This window comes from Tiliqua scincoides, chromosome 1 (genome assembly GCF_035046505.1).
Source record: "Tiliqua scincoides isolate rTilSci1 chromosome 1, rTilSci1.hap2, whole genome shotgun sequence".
NCBI classification, from domain to species: Eukaryota; Metazoa; Chordata; class Lepidosauria; order Squamata; family Scincidae; genus Tiliqua; species Tiliqua scincoides.
Genome location: NC_089821.1, coordinates 146791168 through 146807076, shown reverse-complemented (window position 1 = coordinate 146807076; position 15909 = coordinate 146791168). Strand labels below are relative to the sequence as shown.

Below are 15909 nucleotides of genomic sequence, written 5' to 3'. Positions count from 1 at the left end.
GGAGCTGTAGTGCATTGCAAAGCCAATGGGAGGCAAAAGGAGAGAGGGTGTCTGCCTGCAAGCAAGCCGGGAAGCGTTTGGAGGCTCTAGCTGCCTGCCTCTAAAGCTCATTCCAGCAAGGACTCACGGAAAGTAATCCTTCCATTACTCTGAGCCACAGTATGATTTTAGTTTAATTTAAAGAAATGCTTATTAACAAGCAATATTAAAAGAGGAAGGTGACACCCCCTTTCTCTAGCTCTGTCTACTGTATTGTGCTCTGGTATAAATTCTCCATCAAACAGTTTTATTCGACTTAGAGGAATGCTGTTGTTGGACAAAACATTTTAAATCATACAGCAGGATTAGAGGACCAGGTGATGGGTTTTGGAGCCTTTTCAAGGCATAGATAACGCTCCTGGTTCAGCTTTGCAGGAGGGGGAAAGACTGCTTCTGCCCCCCTGGAATGCAAAGCCTCGTTGCATAAGCCACAATGCTGTGTATTTTTGCTGTGGTTTAATGACAAAGCCTTAGACCCCTTCTTTGCTGTGCAATCTTTATTTGTAAACTCCTTGGGGCAGATACCTCGATTTTATTCATGCAAATACTTTCCATCCAAATGAGGGCCCAATCCTATCCAACTTTCCAGCCCTCAGGCTACAATCCTACCCACACTTACCTGGGAGTAAGCCCCGTTGACTATAATGGACTTAGTTCTGAGTAGACATGCATAGGATTGGGCACTCACGCAGCTGTGCCAGTGGGGCGTGTGCTGCATTCTGCCATGAGCAGCCAGTCAAGCTAAGAAAATACTTTGTTTCCTTTCCTTAGGGCTGCATCAGTGCTAGAAAGTTGGATAGAGTTGGGCCCTAAAGGAAGTGCTCAAGGTGGTTTATGTTTTGTCTTTCAGGTGGCATGCACGCACTAAGAGCACTATCTGCTTTGTTATTAGTGCCATCCATGTACACGATGCTGGGCAGTGTTCTGACAAAAACAAAAAGGTCTCTGCCCCAGGAGTGTGCAGCCTTGTTTTGACACCAAGGAGAAAGGCGGAGGCAAGGGGAAAACAGGAAGATCATGTGATGGGCTGAGTTGCACTTACTTGATGATGATGAAGAGTCAGGGTTGTGCTGAAGGTTTCAGGGCAAAGTTGAGTTTTGAGGCGGAGAAGGCAGAGAGAAAAGGGGCATCAGGCAGGTGGGTACCCTGGGTGGGAGCTTCAGGCATAAAGAGCTGCAAGGCATGGATGAGGGCATGGGAGGAACGTGCATTCTCAGGCTCCAATCCTGTCCACACTTTCCTGGGAGTAAGTCCCATTGACTAATGAGAATTATTTCCTAGTAGGCATGCACAGCCTTGGGCTCTCAGTGAGTCACTGACTGCTCTAGTAAGAAGATCCCCACTGGTCTGTTTTGTGGCTGGATGGAAATTGTGCTTCCTTGTCCAGTGCCACACCTTGACCTTTCTACCTCTGAATGCTTTCCATTTGCCTTTAATTATTCTTGCCAGTTCAGCAATGGCAGGGTGGCCAAATACAAAGTGGGAGGGAGTGCCTCTACCTTTAGCCATTGCCTCTTAGAGGGAATGGGGGCAGGTGCAGCTGATTTAAACCCTCCCATGTTGAGCTGCATCTGCCCCCATGCCCTCTTCTAAACAGTGGCTAAGGGCACAAGCCTAACCAGGTCTACTCAGAAGTAAGTCCTATTTTGTTCAATGGGGCTTACTCTCAGGAAAATGTGGTTAGGATTGCAGCCTAAAGGTAGAGGCACTCTGTTCTCCAGTGTATCTGGCCACCCAGAGTAATGGTGCAACGCACAATGGCCTGGGAATGAGCCGCAGCATGGACTCTGCAGAGTTTGCAGCGAAGAACTCAGGCTCCAAGCTCTCCCAGGGAGCAGCTGCACGAACCTGCCTTCCTCTCGAGCTGCACCAGTAGCCGAATACCGGGCGGAAGGAGGAAGTGAGGAGTGATTGGCTAGCGTCGATGACGTGGCATAGAGTGTCTGATCCAAGTACCGGATGCTCCTCATTGCTTAGGGAAGGGTCATTGGGTTGTGAGGGGGCTATGGAGATGCTCCTGCTTTCCTCAGGTACAGCTGGAAGGAGGACTTATGGGGCACACTGCATTTCCTGGGCATTTTTGCAGTTGCTGCTTCTTGTTAGACAGCTGCTCCTGCAAAAGGAGAGGTTGATTGTGATGGCTAGAGGCGTCTGAAAATTGTGTTATTTACCTTACTCAGGAGTAAGCCTGTTGTGTTCAGTAAGACTTAGGGTGTAACTTACTTACACCCTATGGTGTATTTTACTCACCAGAGGAAGTTTCTGGTGAGTAAGATACACCCTAAGTATCCTACTTAGTATCTTTTCTTAGTATCTTACTACTATGGGTGTATTTTACTCACCAGAAACAAGCACCTCTAGTTATGGCAAAGGTTTGTGTGTCTATCCTCCCCCCCCACCTCCAAAGTTTATTTTCTTTCAACCCAAAGCCTTCTTGTGGGTGGAAATGTGAATCCCCCCCCCAGTTTCTAACAACTGTTGAAAGAGGCTTGAATCCCCCCCATTTCTAACAGTTTGAAAAGGAGGCTTGAATTCCCCCCCCGTTTGAAAAGGAGACTTGCAAATCCTTCCTGTGTTATGAGAAAAAAGCTATGCAATATTACCCCTACCCCCCCATGCTGCCTCAGATCAGGGCAGTGGTTCCCAAACTGTGGTCTGTGAAACCCTGAGAAAGGGGTCTTGGGGGAAGAAAATAGCCTTAGATCAGTGGTTCTCAACCGGTGGTATGCCAGGTGGTATTGGGTGGTATGCATAACACCCACCACCCAGCATTGAGATAGCTATGGGAGCTTCCAATGGTTATAGAAAGTTAGAGCTGGTGGGCAGAGCTCTAGCACATGGTTTTTGAGCACAAGAAAAAGCTCTCCTGCCTGCCCTGAGCCTCTTACTGACCTTGGAAGCTCCCATCACGGTCTCCAAACCCAGAAGTAACTGGCAATGACATTCTTGCTAGTTACGTCTGGTGGTACTTCTGAAGATAGTGCAACAGTAAGTGGTATGTTGGGGGAGCAGCATTGAGAAACACTGGCTTAGATCATTTTCAGCCTGGAAATGAAAAGCAGGGGGTGCCGGCTGTGGCTGGTCCATTTACCATCCTCTCTAGTGGTCTGTGGGGAAGCATCTTGCTGAGCAAGCATTCCTCCAAGCATTTGGTGGGCCGCTGTGCATTTGCAAGCATTTGGTGGGGTGCTGTGAGATACAGGAAGCTGGACTAGATGGGCCTATGACCTGATCTAGTGGGGCTGTTCTTATGTTCTCCACAGACTACCAGACAGGGAGGAGAATGGATCATCCACAGCAGTGCCAAAGTGGGCAGTCCATTCTCTGCTCTCTCTGTGGGGAGGGGGGGTTGTTTGCTTAGCAAGCCACTTTTCCAGGGGCCACCAGAGAGGGTGGAGAATAGACCAGCCACAGTCAGTACTTCCAGCATCTCACCAAGCGCTCCCCCACAGACTACCAAATTTTATTTTATTTTTTTAGTGTAGGGATGGGGGGGGGGGGTTTGCAGGTGGTCCATGGACTCCTAAGGGTTGGGAGCCACAAGATTAGGAGAAGGCAAGGTTTGAGATTTGGCTGTTGAAGGCCAATATAGAGCTGTGGTGATTTCCTCAACAGTGAAACTGCTTCTCAATCTGATAGAGCTGTAATTCATAGCTAAAGAGAGCAAGAAGCAGCAGTGGGCACTTGTGTACACTAGGAAGCTTTACCTTCTGGGATGTTTTGCCAGGAGTTTGGCATGACAGGCAGACTAGCTAATTGATCAAAAAAAGCTTTACAAAGGTGGCATGTTGATGGGCTCCCATTTAAAGAATCACCAAGGAACAAAAAGTTGCTCTGTGACCCACTCTAATGGAAGGCTGTAAAAGATAATTTGCAGTTAGTTTTGCAGTTTGAGTTGAAGGATGCCTTTTTTTAAGCCTCACCTAAAAGCTGGTGCAGTGACTTGGCTAAAACCAAGGAGCCTAAGGACGGGTTATGTTTACTATCTGATGCTGTAGTTTGGGTCTGTTTTGTAACTCTTAACAGCCATGATGTGTGTAAAATGTAAATGGCACTTGAAAGGTAAACAGGTTGCTTTCAACAGAAAAAAATGGCATGGTAATCAAGTACCATCTACCTCTGCACCATGGTCCCAATCCAAAACACAGTCCTGCACAGAGGTGAAAGTCCCAGATTATAGCATCATGTTGTAAATGTAATGTGTACTTCAAGTCCAAGCTGCAACCTGGGAAGTCCCTGCTTCAACTGTTGTCTCTCACAATAACCTACTAGGGGGTGTCAGGCAAACCACTGTCTTGATACTGCCTCCCCAGCCATATAGATATAATACAGTTAGTTCTCTTTATAAGCAAATTTGCATTTAACAAATTTGCATATCTGCAAAGGGCAGAATTGGCACTTACCTCTTGTTATCTGCACCTCTATTCTTGTTATCTGCTAATACTGTGCTCGGGTGGGGAAGGTTTGGCACAGCTACAAGCGGGCGGGCATGAGAGATGTTGTGAGAGAAGAGACAATGGCCTCCTCACAAGCAGAAGGCAGCACCTGTGTCATGGGGGGGGGGAGACACATATAGTACCAATGGGGAAAGGGTTGTGGTAATTGCATCCAGCCAATTATACTCCTTAGTTTTTAGAAAGTTGTCTGGATTGGGTCAGTTTTCCACATAAAATTGGTATTGGTCCAAAGGAGAATTGGACACATTTGTATCCACTTCCAGACTTGCCATACATAAGAACAGCCCCACTGGCTCAGGCCATAGGCCCATCTAGTCCAGCTTCCTGTATTTCACAGTGGCCCACCAAATGCCCCAGGGAACACACAAGACAACAAGAGACCTGCATCCTGGTGCTTTCCCTTGCATCTGGCATTCTGACATAGCCCATTTCTAAAATACCATCATGGGGACTACAATTGAACTTTCACAACCCTAGTGATGATGAGAGATCTCTGTAAGGTTATCTGAAGACTGCTCTGGGGCAAGAGAGGAGGAAGGATGAAAAACCCCTCTCCATTTCTGAACTGAGACCTCATTGTTGGGCCAGCAACCGTCAACAAGTTGAGGGATATCCAGCATGGAGGAGGAAGCATCAGGTGCTAGAGATGTTGATGAGCCCTCACTATCACCTAGCCCCATAGACTTTAAAGTAAGATTCAGGGTCCCCTGGATCCCCTGGAAAAACTCCATTTTTCCCTGGAAAAACTCCATTTTCATGTGTTCAATGATTCAGAATCTGCTAATTCAATATCCACTAGGTTTTCCAGGAACAACCCTAGGGGATGACAAGAACTGGCTGTAACTACTTTACAGAATTATTGTAAGGATTACAACAAACTATGTGAAGTGGCTTAAGGTACTGTATTCGAAAGCAATGCTAAATATTTTTATTACAGAAATCAGAAAGTGACTATCTAAGCAGAACCAAAAGCAAAGTCACTCTCCAGACAGGAATCAAGAAGGAAATTTCCAGAGCTGATAGCAAAAACTACTCTAGTGACTTGCACTAGAAGCTGTAATGCTTCTCTGCTTTAGAAAAGTAGCATTCTTGTAGCATTACCCTACTTTGGGCTGGGGATTTTTCTTCTGCTGGTCAAACATGGTCACCTATGACTTCGTGACTATATCTGTAGTAATTAGAATTAGAGAAACTCCAACTCTCTGTCTCTGCGGTGGTAATGCCTTTGAACACTAGATGTCACTGTTGCATTATCGGGAAAACAGGACACTGTTGCAATGTCAGGCTCTCTCTCTCTCTCTCTCTCCCCCCTCCCCCCCATTTAGTGGGTGCCTAACTATGCTGAATGGGTAAAAGTCCTCATTGCCTAAGAAGCAAAGTTTCTCAACTTTAATTGACCCTCACAGTCATCTTCATTCATTGAGTGATTACAACCTGCTAAGCACTATAGCAGTAAATAGACATGGTCCTGCCTGCAGGCTTGCATTTTGAAACTGAGAAGATGTTATAAGGAAAGGGAGAGGTGAGTTGCAAGCAGGAAGTCATTTGTATTGCCTGTTCTGCAGTCTGTCTAGGTTACCAGTCTTCAACTTAAATACTTAAATTATCTGTCAAGTTCAGCTGTAGACTCTTTGTGTAGTCTTGAAAAGTCGACTTGTGGTATGGACACTGTGCACGTCTGGTCCTAATTGGAGATCAAGGTGCTATGAGACTGTCAGCTGTTTATCTCCAAATCTGTATAACCATGATATTGAGCCTTTGAGATATGCTGTTTAGGACTATAAATGGGGATTCATATGATGGAATGCTCTTCCATTCAAAAATATTCCCTGCTCATTAAAAACACAAACAATCAATTGTTTGGGGGCAAGGATTATGCACACCTAGCCTTCTCTAGTTTTCTGTATTTAGGGATTTTGTGTGAGTGTGTGTAGGAGCTTCAGTCATGCAAGTGGTAAATTTTGCAAGAGCTTGTCATGACACCACCACTGCCATAGCCATGCTCAGCTTTGCTCAGCTATGACTATGCAACAACATCAATTTAATATCTCTTTATTACAGTTTTTCCTGTTACAAATTTGAAATTTACCATACTTCCTTTAAAGGTGTCACTCATTCATTCCAGACTCTTGGTGTTTTCTAATACTTTAAAACTCTATGCAAAACAGAAACACGGGGTAAGCAGAATGCTAACCTATGCATGTTCATTCAGAAATAAGTCCCACTGTGTTTATTGGACTGAGTCCCAAGGAAACATGCCTAGGATTGTGGCTTTAATGTAACATGAGCTACATACAACCTCTCACTTAGTTCTTGAGCAAGGCAAGGCTGTCAGACATAAAGCCCAAGGGCCAGATGTGGAAGCTCTTTATCTGGCCTGTGTGATAGTTGGGCTCTTCTAGCACCACAATCAGCTGCTGAGCTGCCGTGGCGCATTGACAGAAGTGGCACTGCTGAAAGGGTGGCCTGCATAATTGTTGGACTCTCTCATACCTTGAAAATATGATCAAAATTTGCGTATTTCATCTTCTGTCATTTGTAGCTAATGAGTTCCTATGTGAGAAAAAATGTGGGTGTTTTGGTCATCACCTGCTTAATGACATCACTTCTGGTCCTCAGCAGGCACCATGATTGTTATTCAGCCTGCTGCATGAAATAAGTTTGACACCCCTGGTCTAGTCATTAACAAATGCCCCTCGACAGATTTCCCAATTTGCCTCCTCATTTCAAATGCTCATTTCAAATACTAAATGTCACTTTAGCATAGTAAACTATTGACCGATCTACGTTCCCTAATCAGGAGTGCGTTTGTTAATGACAGAAACCAGAGCAGAACTGGGTATCATTATGAAGTGTAATGGGGATTATCTGTGTATTACAGTCACAGATGTAACTCCCCAAAACTATGGGTGAGTAAAGACTTCAGAGGAGACCTGGCCCAGTGTTATTTTTTAAAAAATTTTTTTTCAAAAAACAAATATAAACAAACACACAACACAAAAAACATAACAGACTTCACTACACAAAAAAGTGGGTGCAGGCAATCATATATCATTATCATATATCACTAAAATTAATAAATCATTACATAGCTTAATCAGTTTCCTCTTCTAAATTTCTCTTAATATCATTTTTCATTCATCATTCATCTATTATATCATATCATAGTATATATGTAATGCAATCATCTAAATGCCCTATTTCTAAAACTTCATTTTCAGCCAAGCATAAAATAATTTCCATTGCTCAATTTGGTGTCGGTTTTCGTTGTTGATCCAAATTTTCTGAAAACCTGTTCATTTCCGCCACATTCATTATTTTCTCTATTAATTCATCTTTCACTGGTATTTTACAATCCTTCCAATATCTAACATAGAAGCCCAGAGTGTTATTGTTAACGTTTATAATATTGTTTTAAGAATGTGTATTTGAGAACCTTCTGAATAATATTTTAATGACCATTTTACAGATTGATTTGCTCAAGGCTACTATTAGCTGAACTGAGAGTCTGCATCGAAATCTGCTGGCCCGCACATGCTTCAAGTAAGAATGCTTTCAGGTATTTTGTGGACTTGCAACAAGCCTCATGACCGTTCTTTATGTACTCTTGAATTTATGTATACATCTTGGGGCCTCACAGCAGTTTCATAAAACTCCTTTCTACTTTTTCACAAATAGATGGCAGCTGTTAAAAATTCATGCTAAGTCTTGCAAATACTTTTCATAGTGTACTCTTTAGTGTTCTCCTACTTCCCAGAAATCTGCCCCCCTTCTTCCTAGCATCTGTACAAACTTTTCTTCATCACAAAGAAACTAAGGCATAGCATAATACAGTTGTTAGTTTTTTTCAGAACATATTATATCTAGAGTGCAATCCTGAGCGCTTTAGATCGGCGCAAGGGACTTGCGTTGGCCCAGTACTGTCACCAACTGCCATAAGATTTGCTGATGCAAATCTGAGTAGCCTCATGGGACTGGCTGGGGCGTTACTCGAGGTTAAGGGATATAAGTCCCCTTACACCAGGTTGCGCCCCAGCCTACACCTAACCTGTGCTGCCCACCACATTATTGCTGGGGAAGAACTTCAAAATTATATGCAGATATTAATCAAAGTAAAATAGAACAAAAGGGAAAAATAATAAAAATACCAACCCTTAGTACAATGAAGTACATTAATGTTGAGAAGACTTCGGTGATTTTTTTCCCCTCTTTAAGCATTTCTACACAGACATAGCAGAGAAACTTTCTTAATGTGGGTTTGAAAAATGGGCTCTGTGGTCAGCCTTCCTTTGTAAACCACCTTGAGTCTTTGAGAAAGGCAGTATATAAATACTGTAATAAATAAATGTCTTTGCTGTCACAAATTTGAAAAGTGATTTTCACAAAAACCATAATCGTAATTTTCCAAATGTTAAGAAAAGCACTTTGGATCTTTGCGTGCAGCATGACATGCTGTCCTCATAGGTCATGTGAGGGAGGAAGTGCATAAGGCTAATCGCACTTCCAAGCTAACCTTAGGAATGAAGTTTCTTTAAAAGTGCATGAAGCACAGGCAACTCTGATGGCATTTGTCTCCTAGAAGGGTTTTAATTTAAAGTCGAAGTGTAATTGGTTTTTATAAGGACTTGCTATTCCTGCTTGGCTCTTTGATGCACTTAGATTTGTATCAGGTCTTTCTCATGGCAACAGCTTTATAGTCTTGTCTTTTAGATCCATGTCTCGTAGGCCTGTATGCAATCACTTAAAAGTGTATTGCAGCCTGTGAATAATCCTGCTGAAGTCTGATAGCGTACCACGTGTATAGGAGCCTTTGTCTTTGCATCAGATTTTTAGGTGGTAGCCCTTCTCTGAACTGCGGGGGTGGGGGAAGGGAAATCAAAGGTCCCAGGCATCACCTGCTGTGGGATTTGTAGGCAGCTGGGAAATTGACTGTTGAAACAAGAACTGGGGGATTTTAAAGCATTATCAAATAGAAACTGAAATCTTAATCAGTTCTTGGTTACAATTTTAGAATTTAAAAATGGGTACAGTTTTGATGACTTAATAGTTCCTTTCTCTGCTAACAGCAAATAAGAAGCATTCATGAAGCATAATGATGGTAGTGATGGCAGAGAAAAATACTTCAAGCATGAAAGGTGCTATTTAGATAAACAACGGAGGTGCCAGTTACATATATATGAGCAGAAATCTTAACAAGCTAGGCCATGGATGGTAGGCAACATTGCCTGCTATACTTTAGCATTGTAGCATTGATGAATTGGTTAAATGAATATATTTTAAAATTTGCAGCCTTGTGATTAGTCAAGTTTTTTTTTTTTAAATGTAACTCAACTCTTATTAAAACTGCAGATGGCAGACATTTTAAAAGCATCATTCCACTATCTCATCACAGGAGGGGAATGCCTTTTCTAAGGCAGCAGTTTTCAAACTCTCTCGGAGAGTTTGAGCCGCTCTAAGTTCTTGCGGGGGTGGGGGGAGGCAGCGGTGTGATCCCCAGGATCGCGCTGCTCAGGAGGCCTGCAGGGGCTTGAGTCGACTTACCCGAGCCTCCTGCGGCCTCCTGGGGGTGCGGGGAGCCCTGCACGACCTTCTGCAGGGCTCCCCGCAGCTTCAGAAGTGAAAGTGGAGCAATCGCGCTCCACTTCCGCTTTAGTGGAGGTGGGGCGCAATTGCTCTGCTTTAGCTTTCAAAGCTGCAGGGAGCCCTGCAGAAGGTCGCGCAGGGCTCCCTGCACCCCAGGGAGACTGCAGGAGGCTCGGGTAAGTGGACAAGCCCCTGCAGCCCCCTGAGCAGTGCTGCAGCCCCCTAAGCAGCAATCCCCGGGGATTGCGCAGCTGCCTCCTCCCTGCCTCCAGGCTACCCCCACCCCTTAAGGTGAAAGTGGCCACGGCCCACAGGCTGGGGTGTCGTGACTCCCCAGTTTGAAAAGCCCTGCTCTATGGCGAAAGCTACTGTGTTTGTATTGCAGACAGATTAATTGATTCACCAAATGATTGATCAGGTAAGGTTTTATTAATTGGGGGGGGGAGTAACCCTTCCTCATGGTCTTTGGGTAGTCCCTTGTAGTGTAGTTCTGCATATACACAGAGTTGCCTTTGGAATCGTTCAGAGTTTTGTCAAGTGTTCTGCCCCTGCATTATAGAGGGTAGACCCTGTGCCTGGTTTCCTGCTTCAGGCATGGGGAATTGGTTCACCAGTACTGGTTCCCAAAATATCCCCTCTGTACGTTTTGTTAGTGCCTGGTATCTCTGAGGGAGAGAACGTGGAGACATCCAGATGAACTTTTTCCTTGCTACGTCACAGCCCTCAATCTTGAACTCAGCCTTCTCCTACATAGAGCCTGAAACTTTACAATGAGGTGGTGATCAGAATGGCTTCTATGTTAGGCCTTACGTACCTGTTTAACCCTTCTGTACGATGTACGTTTAGGTCCTCTCTCACTATACCCTTGTTGAGGGTGCTCTAGACTTTGAGTCAGCTTTTTAAAAATCAGAATTCTCTGTAGCATTCTGTTTGCATAGTTTGTTCTAGTCAAGTCCCTTCCTGCCACAGAAGAGCTCTCCCTTTTGCTGTTGACTCCAATGCTTAATTCCCCAAGCTTTTATCCTGTCCTGTTTTATTTTGGATTCAGAAGACATTTGCTTTTAATTACATGGCATTAGGCCTTCTGTCAGACTCTTTAAGTGTTGAAGTGCAAAGATAAGTAATAAAAGAATCTGCTCTATTTTTCCCATGGCTTGAGGAATGTAGAAAGCATTTTGGTCCGTCTGATGGATGACCTGTAGTTTTACCCTAGTCTGAAGCAGGTTTTGGGACAGTGCCTAGGGAGTCTAATGAGAAGCTAAACATGCAGTACATTAGACTATTTGGGAGTTAGTCCATCTAGACCTGTTTTCTCTGTTTAAAAAAAAAAATTATACTGGGTGCATGCATACACGCATGCCTGCAAATCTGGGAACACAGCAATTTACATACACACACCCACTGCAATTCAAGCCTGGCTTCTTCCTGCCTGCACAGCGCACTTGATTGACATAGTGGGCAGCAAATGCTGGTTCAGTAGTTGTCTTGCCTCTTTCCTAGCACACTTCAGACAAGCTGTTTATTTTTAATTTTATTCAGAAACATTTATAAATTTATTGAATTAATTTAAATTAAATATGCATTCATTCTATTCCTCCCCCCGCCACCCATACTGTTTGCATTATACCAGAACTGGAAAGTGAAACTGGCGGGTTTTGTCATTGGAGTTTGCTGTGTCTCTGGCCTGCTTTGAGCTGTGCTACAGTCTCATAAGAGCCATGTTGGGGGGTGGGGGCACACAGGGAGGATGTTAGTAATGGAGATGAGGATGAAGAGAAGGTCTAGTCTGGGTCATCTGAGGGTTGCTTTTACAGCAGTGGTTCCCAACCTGTGGTCCCCGAGACCCTGAGAAGTGGTCCACGAGGGTTCAGGGGAAAAAATGATCACCTTTGATCATTTCTTTGATCATTCACCTTTGATCATTTCCAGTGTCTTTCCAAGTGAGCGTTCCCCCACGAACCTCTGAAGGTGGTTCGTGGCTGAAGGTTCGTGGCTATGGCTGTAGGTAGTCTGCTCTCAACCCTCTCTGGTTGTCCAGTGCTTGCTGAAGTGCCAGCTGTGGGAGGGTCCATTTGCCACCCTTTCTGGCAGTCTGATAAGGAGCACTCACTCGACAAGATGCTTCCCCATGGTATCACTAGAGAGGGCAGAGAATGGACCCCCCTCAGCTGACATTTCCCATGTCTTGCTGAGCACTCCCCCATAGGCTACCAAATTGAATTATATATTTTTGTTTGGTGGGGATGGAGGGGGTTGCATGTGGTCCACGACAATGCCAATGTTTGCCTCTGTGGTCCACAGGCTCCTAAGGTTGGGAACCACTGCCTTACAGGGATGGACAGTAGCTGAGTAGTGGAGCCATGGTTTGCATATAGCTGGTCCTGGGTTCAATGGCTGGCATCTCCAGGTAGGACTTGGAAAGTCTGAATCCAAATGTCATCATCTTAAAGTCTCCCTGAGAGACAGTATATCACATATTTATTTTCCTGGGAATAAGTTCTGTTGAACACAGTTTGACCTACCTGTGAGTAAACATGCATAGGTTAGCACTCCAATACAACTTTTGTACTTATTTCGGGAGTTTTTTGTCTCATGTTTCAGTTTTCATGCACTTATTTTATACTGTTGCAATGCACTGCAAGAGTTTAGGATGCAATTAGCTGCATCATTAAGTGGAGTGTGATGCGTTTCAAACCTGTGACAAAAAAACACTTTAATGAAGAAACTTTAAAGTTTGGGGAAGGGGAATTTGTATTGTATAATCTTAGTGAGGCATGGCTATGGAGTACAGTATATCATGCCAAGCTCTTGTATTTCAACATTTTACCACTAGATCGCTGCTCAAACATACTGTTTTTCATTGGAGTCAGCCAGTATGTCTTGGTGACAAACTAGATGTATTGTGGGAGACATATGAAATGTTGCCTGGTGTGGAGAATTTGACTAGAAGTGCAACAAGGGATGGCATGCGTAATCCTTTTCCCATGGGATATATGTTCACAAAAAATCCCCCCCCCATTTTCTTTTCTCCCCACAAGAAAGCAGATACATGGGCCCACTGTCTTTTCTCTCTTGGTGGGAAAGCACTGATCAGAAAAACAGCCTTGTGACAAAAGAGTTGAGTTGCTTATCACTACCGTAAAGCTTTTAAAAAGATCATGGGAGATGCGTCACACATCTCCTACCCCACGCCTAGTTTTGCCCTTAGCTGTGACGTGTATGTATGTGTACAGAAAGTTTGTTTCCCTAAAGTGTGTGCCTAGGTCACCCTATCAAGATCTGCTGCCTTTTCTAAAAGTGTCTTCCCTTTTATGTCTCTTATAGGCCCCACCTAAAATGAAAGAGAACAATCATGATGGTGCATAAGTTGGTAATTAAGGTAAGCTCCTCTTCAGAATGTGAATAACAACTGATCATTGACTTAGAAAGCTTTTTTCTTATATTGAGGTATACAACCTTACTATGCTATCATACTCCAGTTCAATAGTAGATTAGAATGGCATCGCTCCAGCTGAGTGTATATAAAATAGCAACAGAACATGTGACACTCTGAAGATTGCTTTAGTCTACTGTATATGCTGTAGGGCAAAAGCTCATAATATATGCAATGAAAGCTTATCCCCCCCACACACAACAAACCTTGTCTGTATTCAACGAAGATTAAAAGATGCATGCCAAATGTAGTACTGGATGCTGGCAGACAGTATTAATGGATTGGATCTTAACTCATTTCTGCCCAGCCCACAGGTGTACACATTTGATCCCTGTTGCATATATGCAGTGTTAGGCAGAAATGGCTTAAGAACTTTTAGCACAAACAAAATGCACTAGAGCAGTTCCACAGATTCTTCCTCAAGAACTCATGTGATTTTGTAAGTGGTAGGTTTTATACCTGTTCTCATGCTTCCTCTACATTAATGGAAGAACATTTTGGGGATTAGTCCCATTTTTTTCTTGTACAGTGCTCTAATGAAAGGTGTAAACCAGCCCTTCTGTGTATAGCAAAAAATACCTTGCATCTTGCAGAAGGGGCACCATTAGATCAAACCAATTTTTGGATTTTGTCATTTTCATGTAACATAAAAACCATAAATTGGGTAATCATAAGTTCTGTTATTTGAATTAAAAATATTTTCTCCATATACTATTTTCCTATGTCAACTGTGCAACCTTCATATTGGATAACACATGATTTTTGTGGTCTTGGGTGTAACTGTAAACCTGGGTGGTCAATCTGGAAGCAGCCACATTAGTATGATCTTTAATTTTGTCTTCTCAAAATTTGAAAGAGATAGCAGACAGTGCAGATTGAATCTTGTTATTCAGGAGGGTTCCATTCCCAGAACTCACATGGATGGCAAAAATCAAGCTAAAGCAAATCCATTTAAGAAACAATGTCCTTTTGCTCAGCAATTTACAAAAGGTCAGCAAGGCTGTTTTTAATGCACATAGAGGCAATCATTCTCTCTCCAGGCACTTAGAAAGGCTTCTCTCCGAGGCATCGACCCTTCAGTTTCCTGGGAGCTGAATGGAGGAATGTGAGAATGACTTGAAAGAATGGAGGAGGTGATAATGACTTGCATTCTTTCATGTGCTCAGGGGGAAGGGAGGGGTCGCTTGCCTGGGAGTGAGGCTAAGTGCCTGGAGTGAGAATGATTGATGGATTGTCTGCCTGCTGCCCTCTCCCCCATTAATGAGGCTATTGTTAAAACGTCTTTTTTCCTTTGATATAAAGGGCCCTTATCTTGTTGAGATAAAACCATGGGTAAAAAATCAGTGGATAATTAGGTTATACCTGTATTGTCACAACCTGCCTGTTAGATTTGCAGAGGTGAATGTTAGTGAACTGCACTTAGTCACACTGCCCAGCATTTTCCTTTTCATGAATCATTTTGCTGGTGTGCATGCAAACACTTTCCCTCATTATTTTCATGCACCTTTATTGAATGCCAAGTAATAAACAGGCAGATTTATTTAAGAATGCTCAAGAATATTTAAACTCCTGGTACCCTCAATTTAAGTAGGACCGGGTAAATGCCTGGAGGTACAGAATTGATTCTGAGCATGTACAGAGTGCTTTCTCCCACCACCACTGACTGACCATAGCCTGCTCTTGGTTCCTTCCTTCCCCCCCGTATTTAGCATTATGTGGTTCTTATGGAAATGTGGATCGCGTCATTCTGAAGATATTCAATTTAAAGCAATTCTCCTGTTAAATGGAATTGCTTGAGTAAGTGACTTGAGGCATTTTATTTGACTATTAAATGGTATCCACAGTGTGTGGGGGGGTGGGAAGCAATCAAACTAGATTTTTTGTTTCCTAGCCTAAGTGCGATTAAATCTGTTCTAAAGGTAAGCTTAACTTTCTGGCTTTCAGTTCGCTTAAGTTGCAGAAGAATAGCCATGTTTAACAGGACAGCAGTAAGACATAGTGTTGTAACATCCTTGACATTAATGATAGTTTACTGTGATGTGAGTTTTATAGGTGGCAATCTAATTCACCAGATGCATGAGGTATGCAGCTGATGTTTCTGTTGATGAAAAGAACTTGTTCTCTCAAGAAATTTATGCCAAGCCTAAAATATTACACCCTTAATTGGTGTTAGCACCTTCCACCCCCTGTCTTTGTGCTCCCTGCCAGTGACATGGATTAGTAGCTCCACTGTACTCACTAAAAATCTTGAGAAATGCTTTAAAGCACTCTTTTAACTAGCGTGGGTAGATGAAATTTATTATGGGAGTGGCTAATCCACATTGACTGATTGTCGATGTGTCCCACTTGCTTTTATGTAGTGCCCAAGTTCTTCTATCCATGGTTCAATTTCTGAGC

At 43.4% G+C, this 15909-nt stretch overlaps 1 protein-coding gene across 5 annotated transcripts in view; it reads left to right on the top strand.

The window, feature by feature from the left end:
- Positions 1–40: 40 nt before the first annotated feature.
- SLX4IP (SLX4 interacting protein) overlaps positions 41–15909 on the top strand; it is an 83620-nt gene continuing 67751 nt past the window's right edge. For 3 of the 5 annotated variants that reach the window (XM_066639029.1, XM_066639020.1, XM_066638993.1), the window contains exons 1-3: positions 1989–2069; positions 7966–8039; positions 13404–13458. In XM_066639029.1, coding sequence (XP_066495126.1) covers positions 13432–13458 — 27 coding nt within the window. In that variant the 5' untranslated portion in view covers positions 1989–2069; positions 7966–8039; positions 13404–13431. Of the gene's footprint in view, positions 133–1988; positions 2070–7965; positions 8056–13403; positions 13459–15909 lie in introns of those variants that run through there. The other 2 variants (XM_066639000.1, XM_066639011.1) reach the window with 2 other exon arrangements.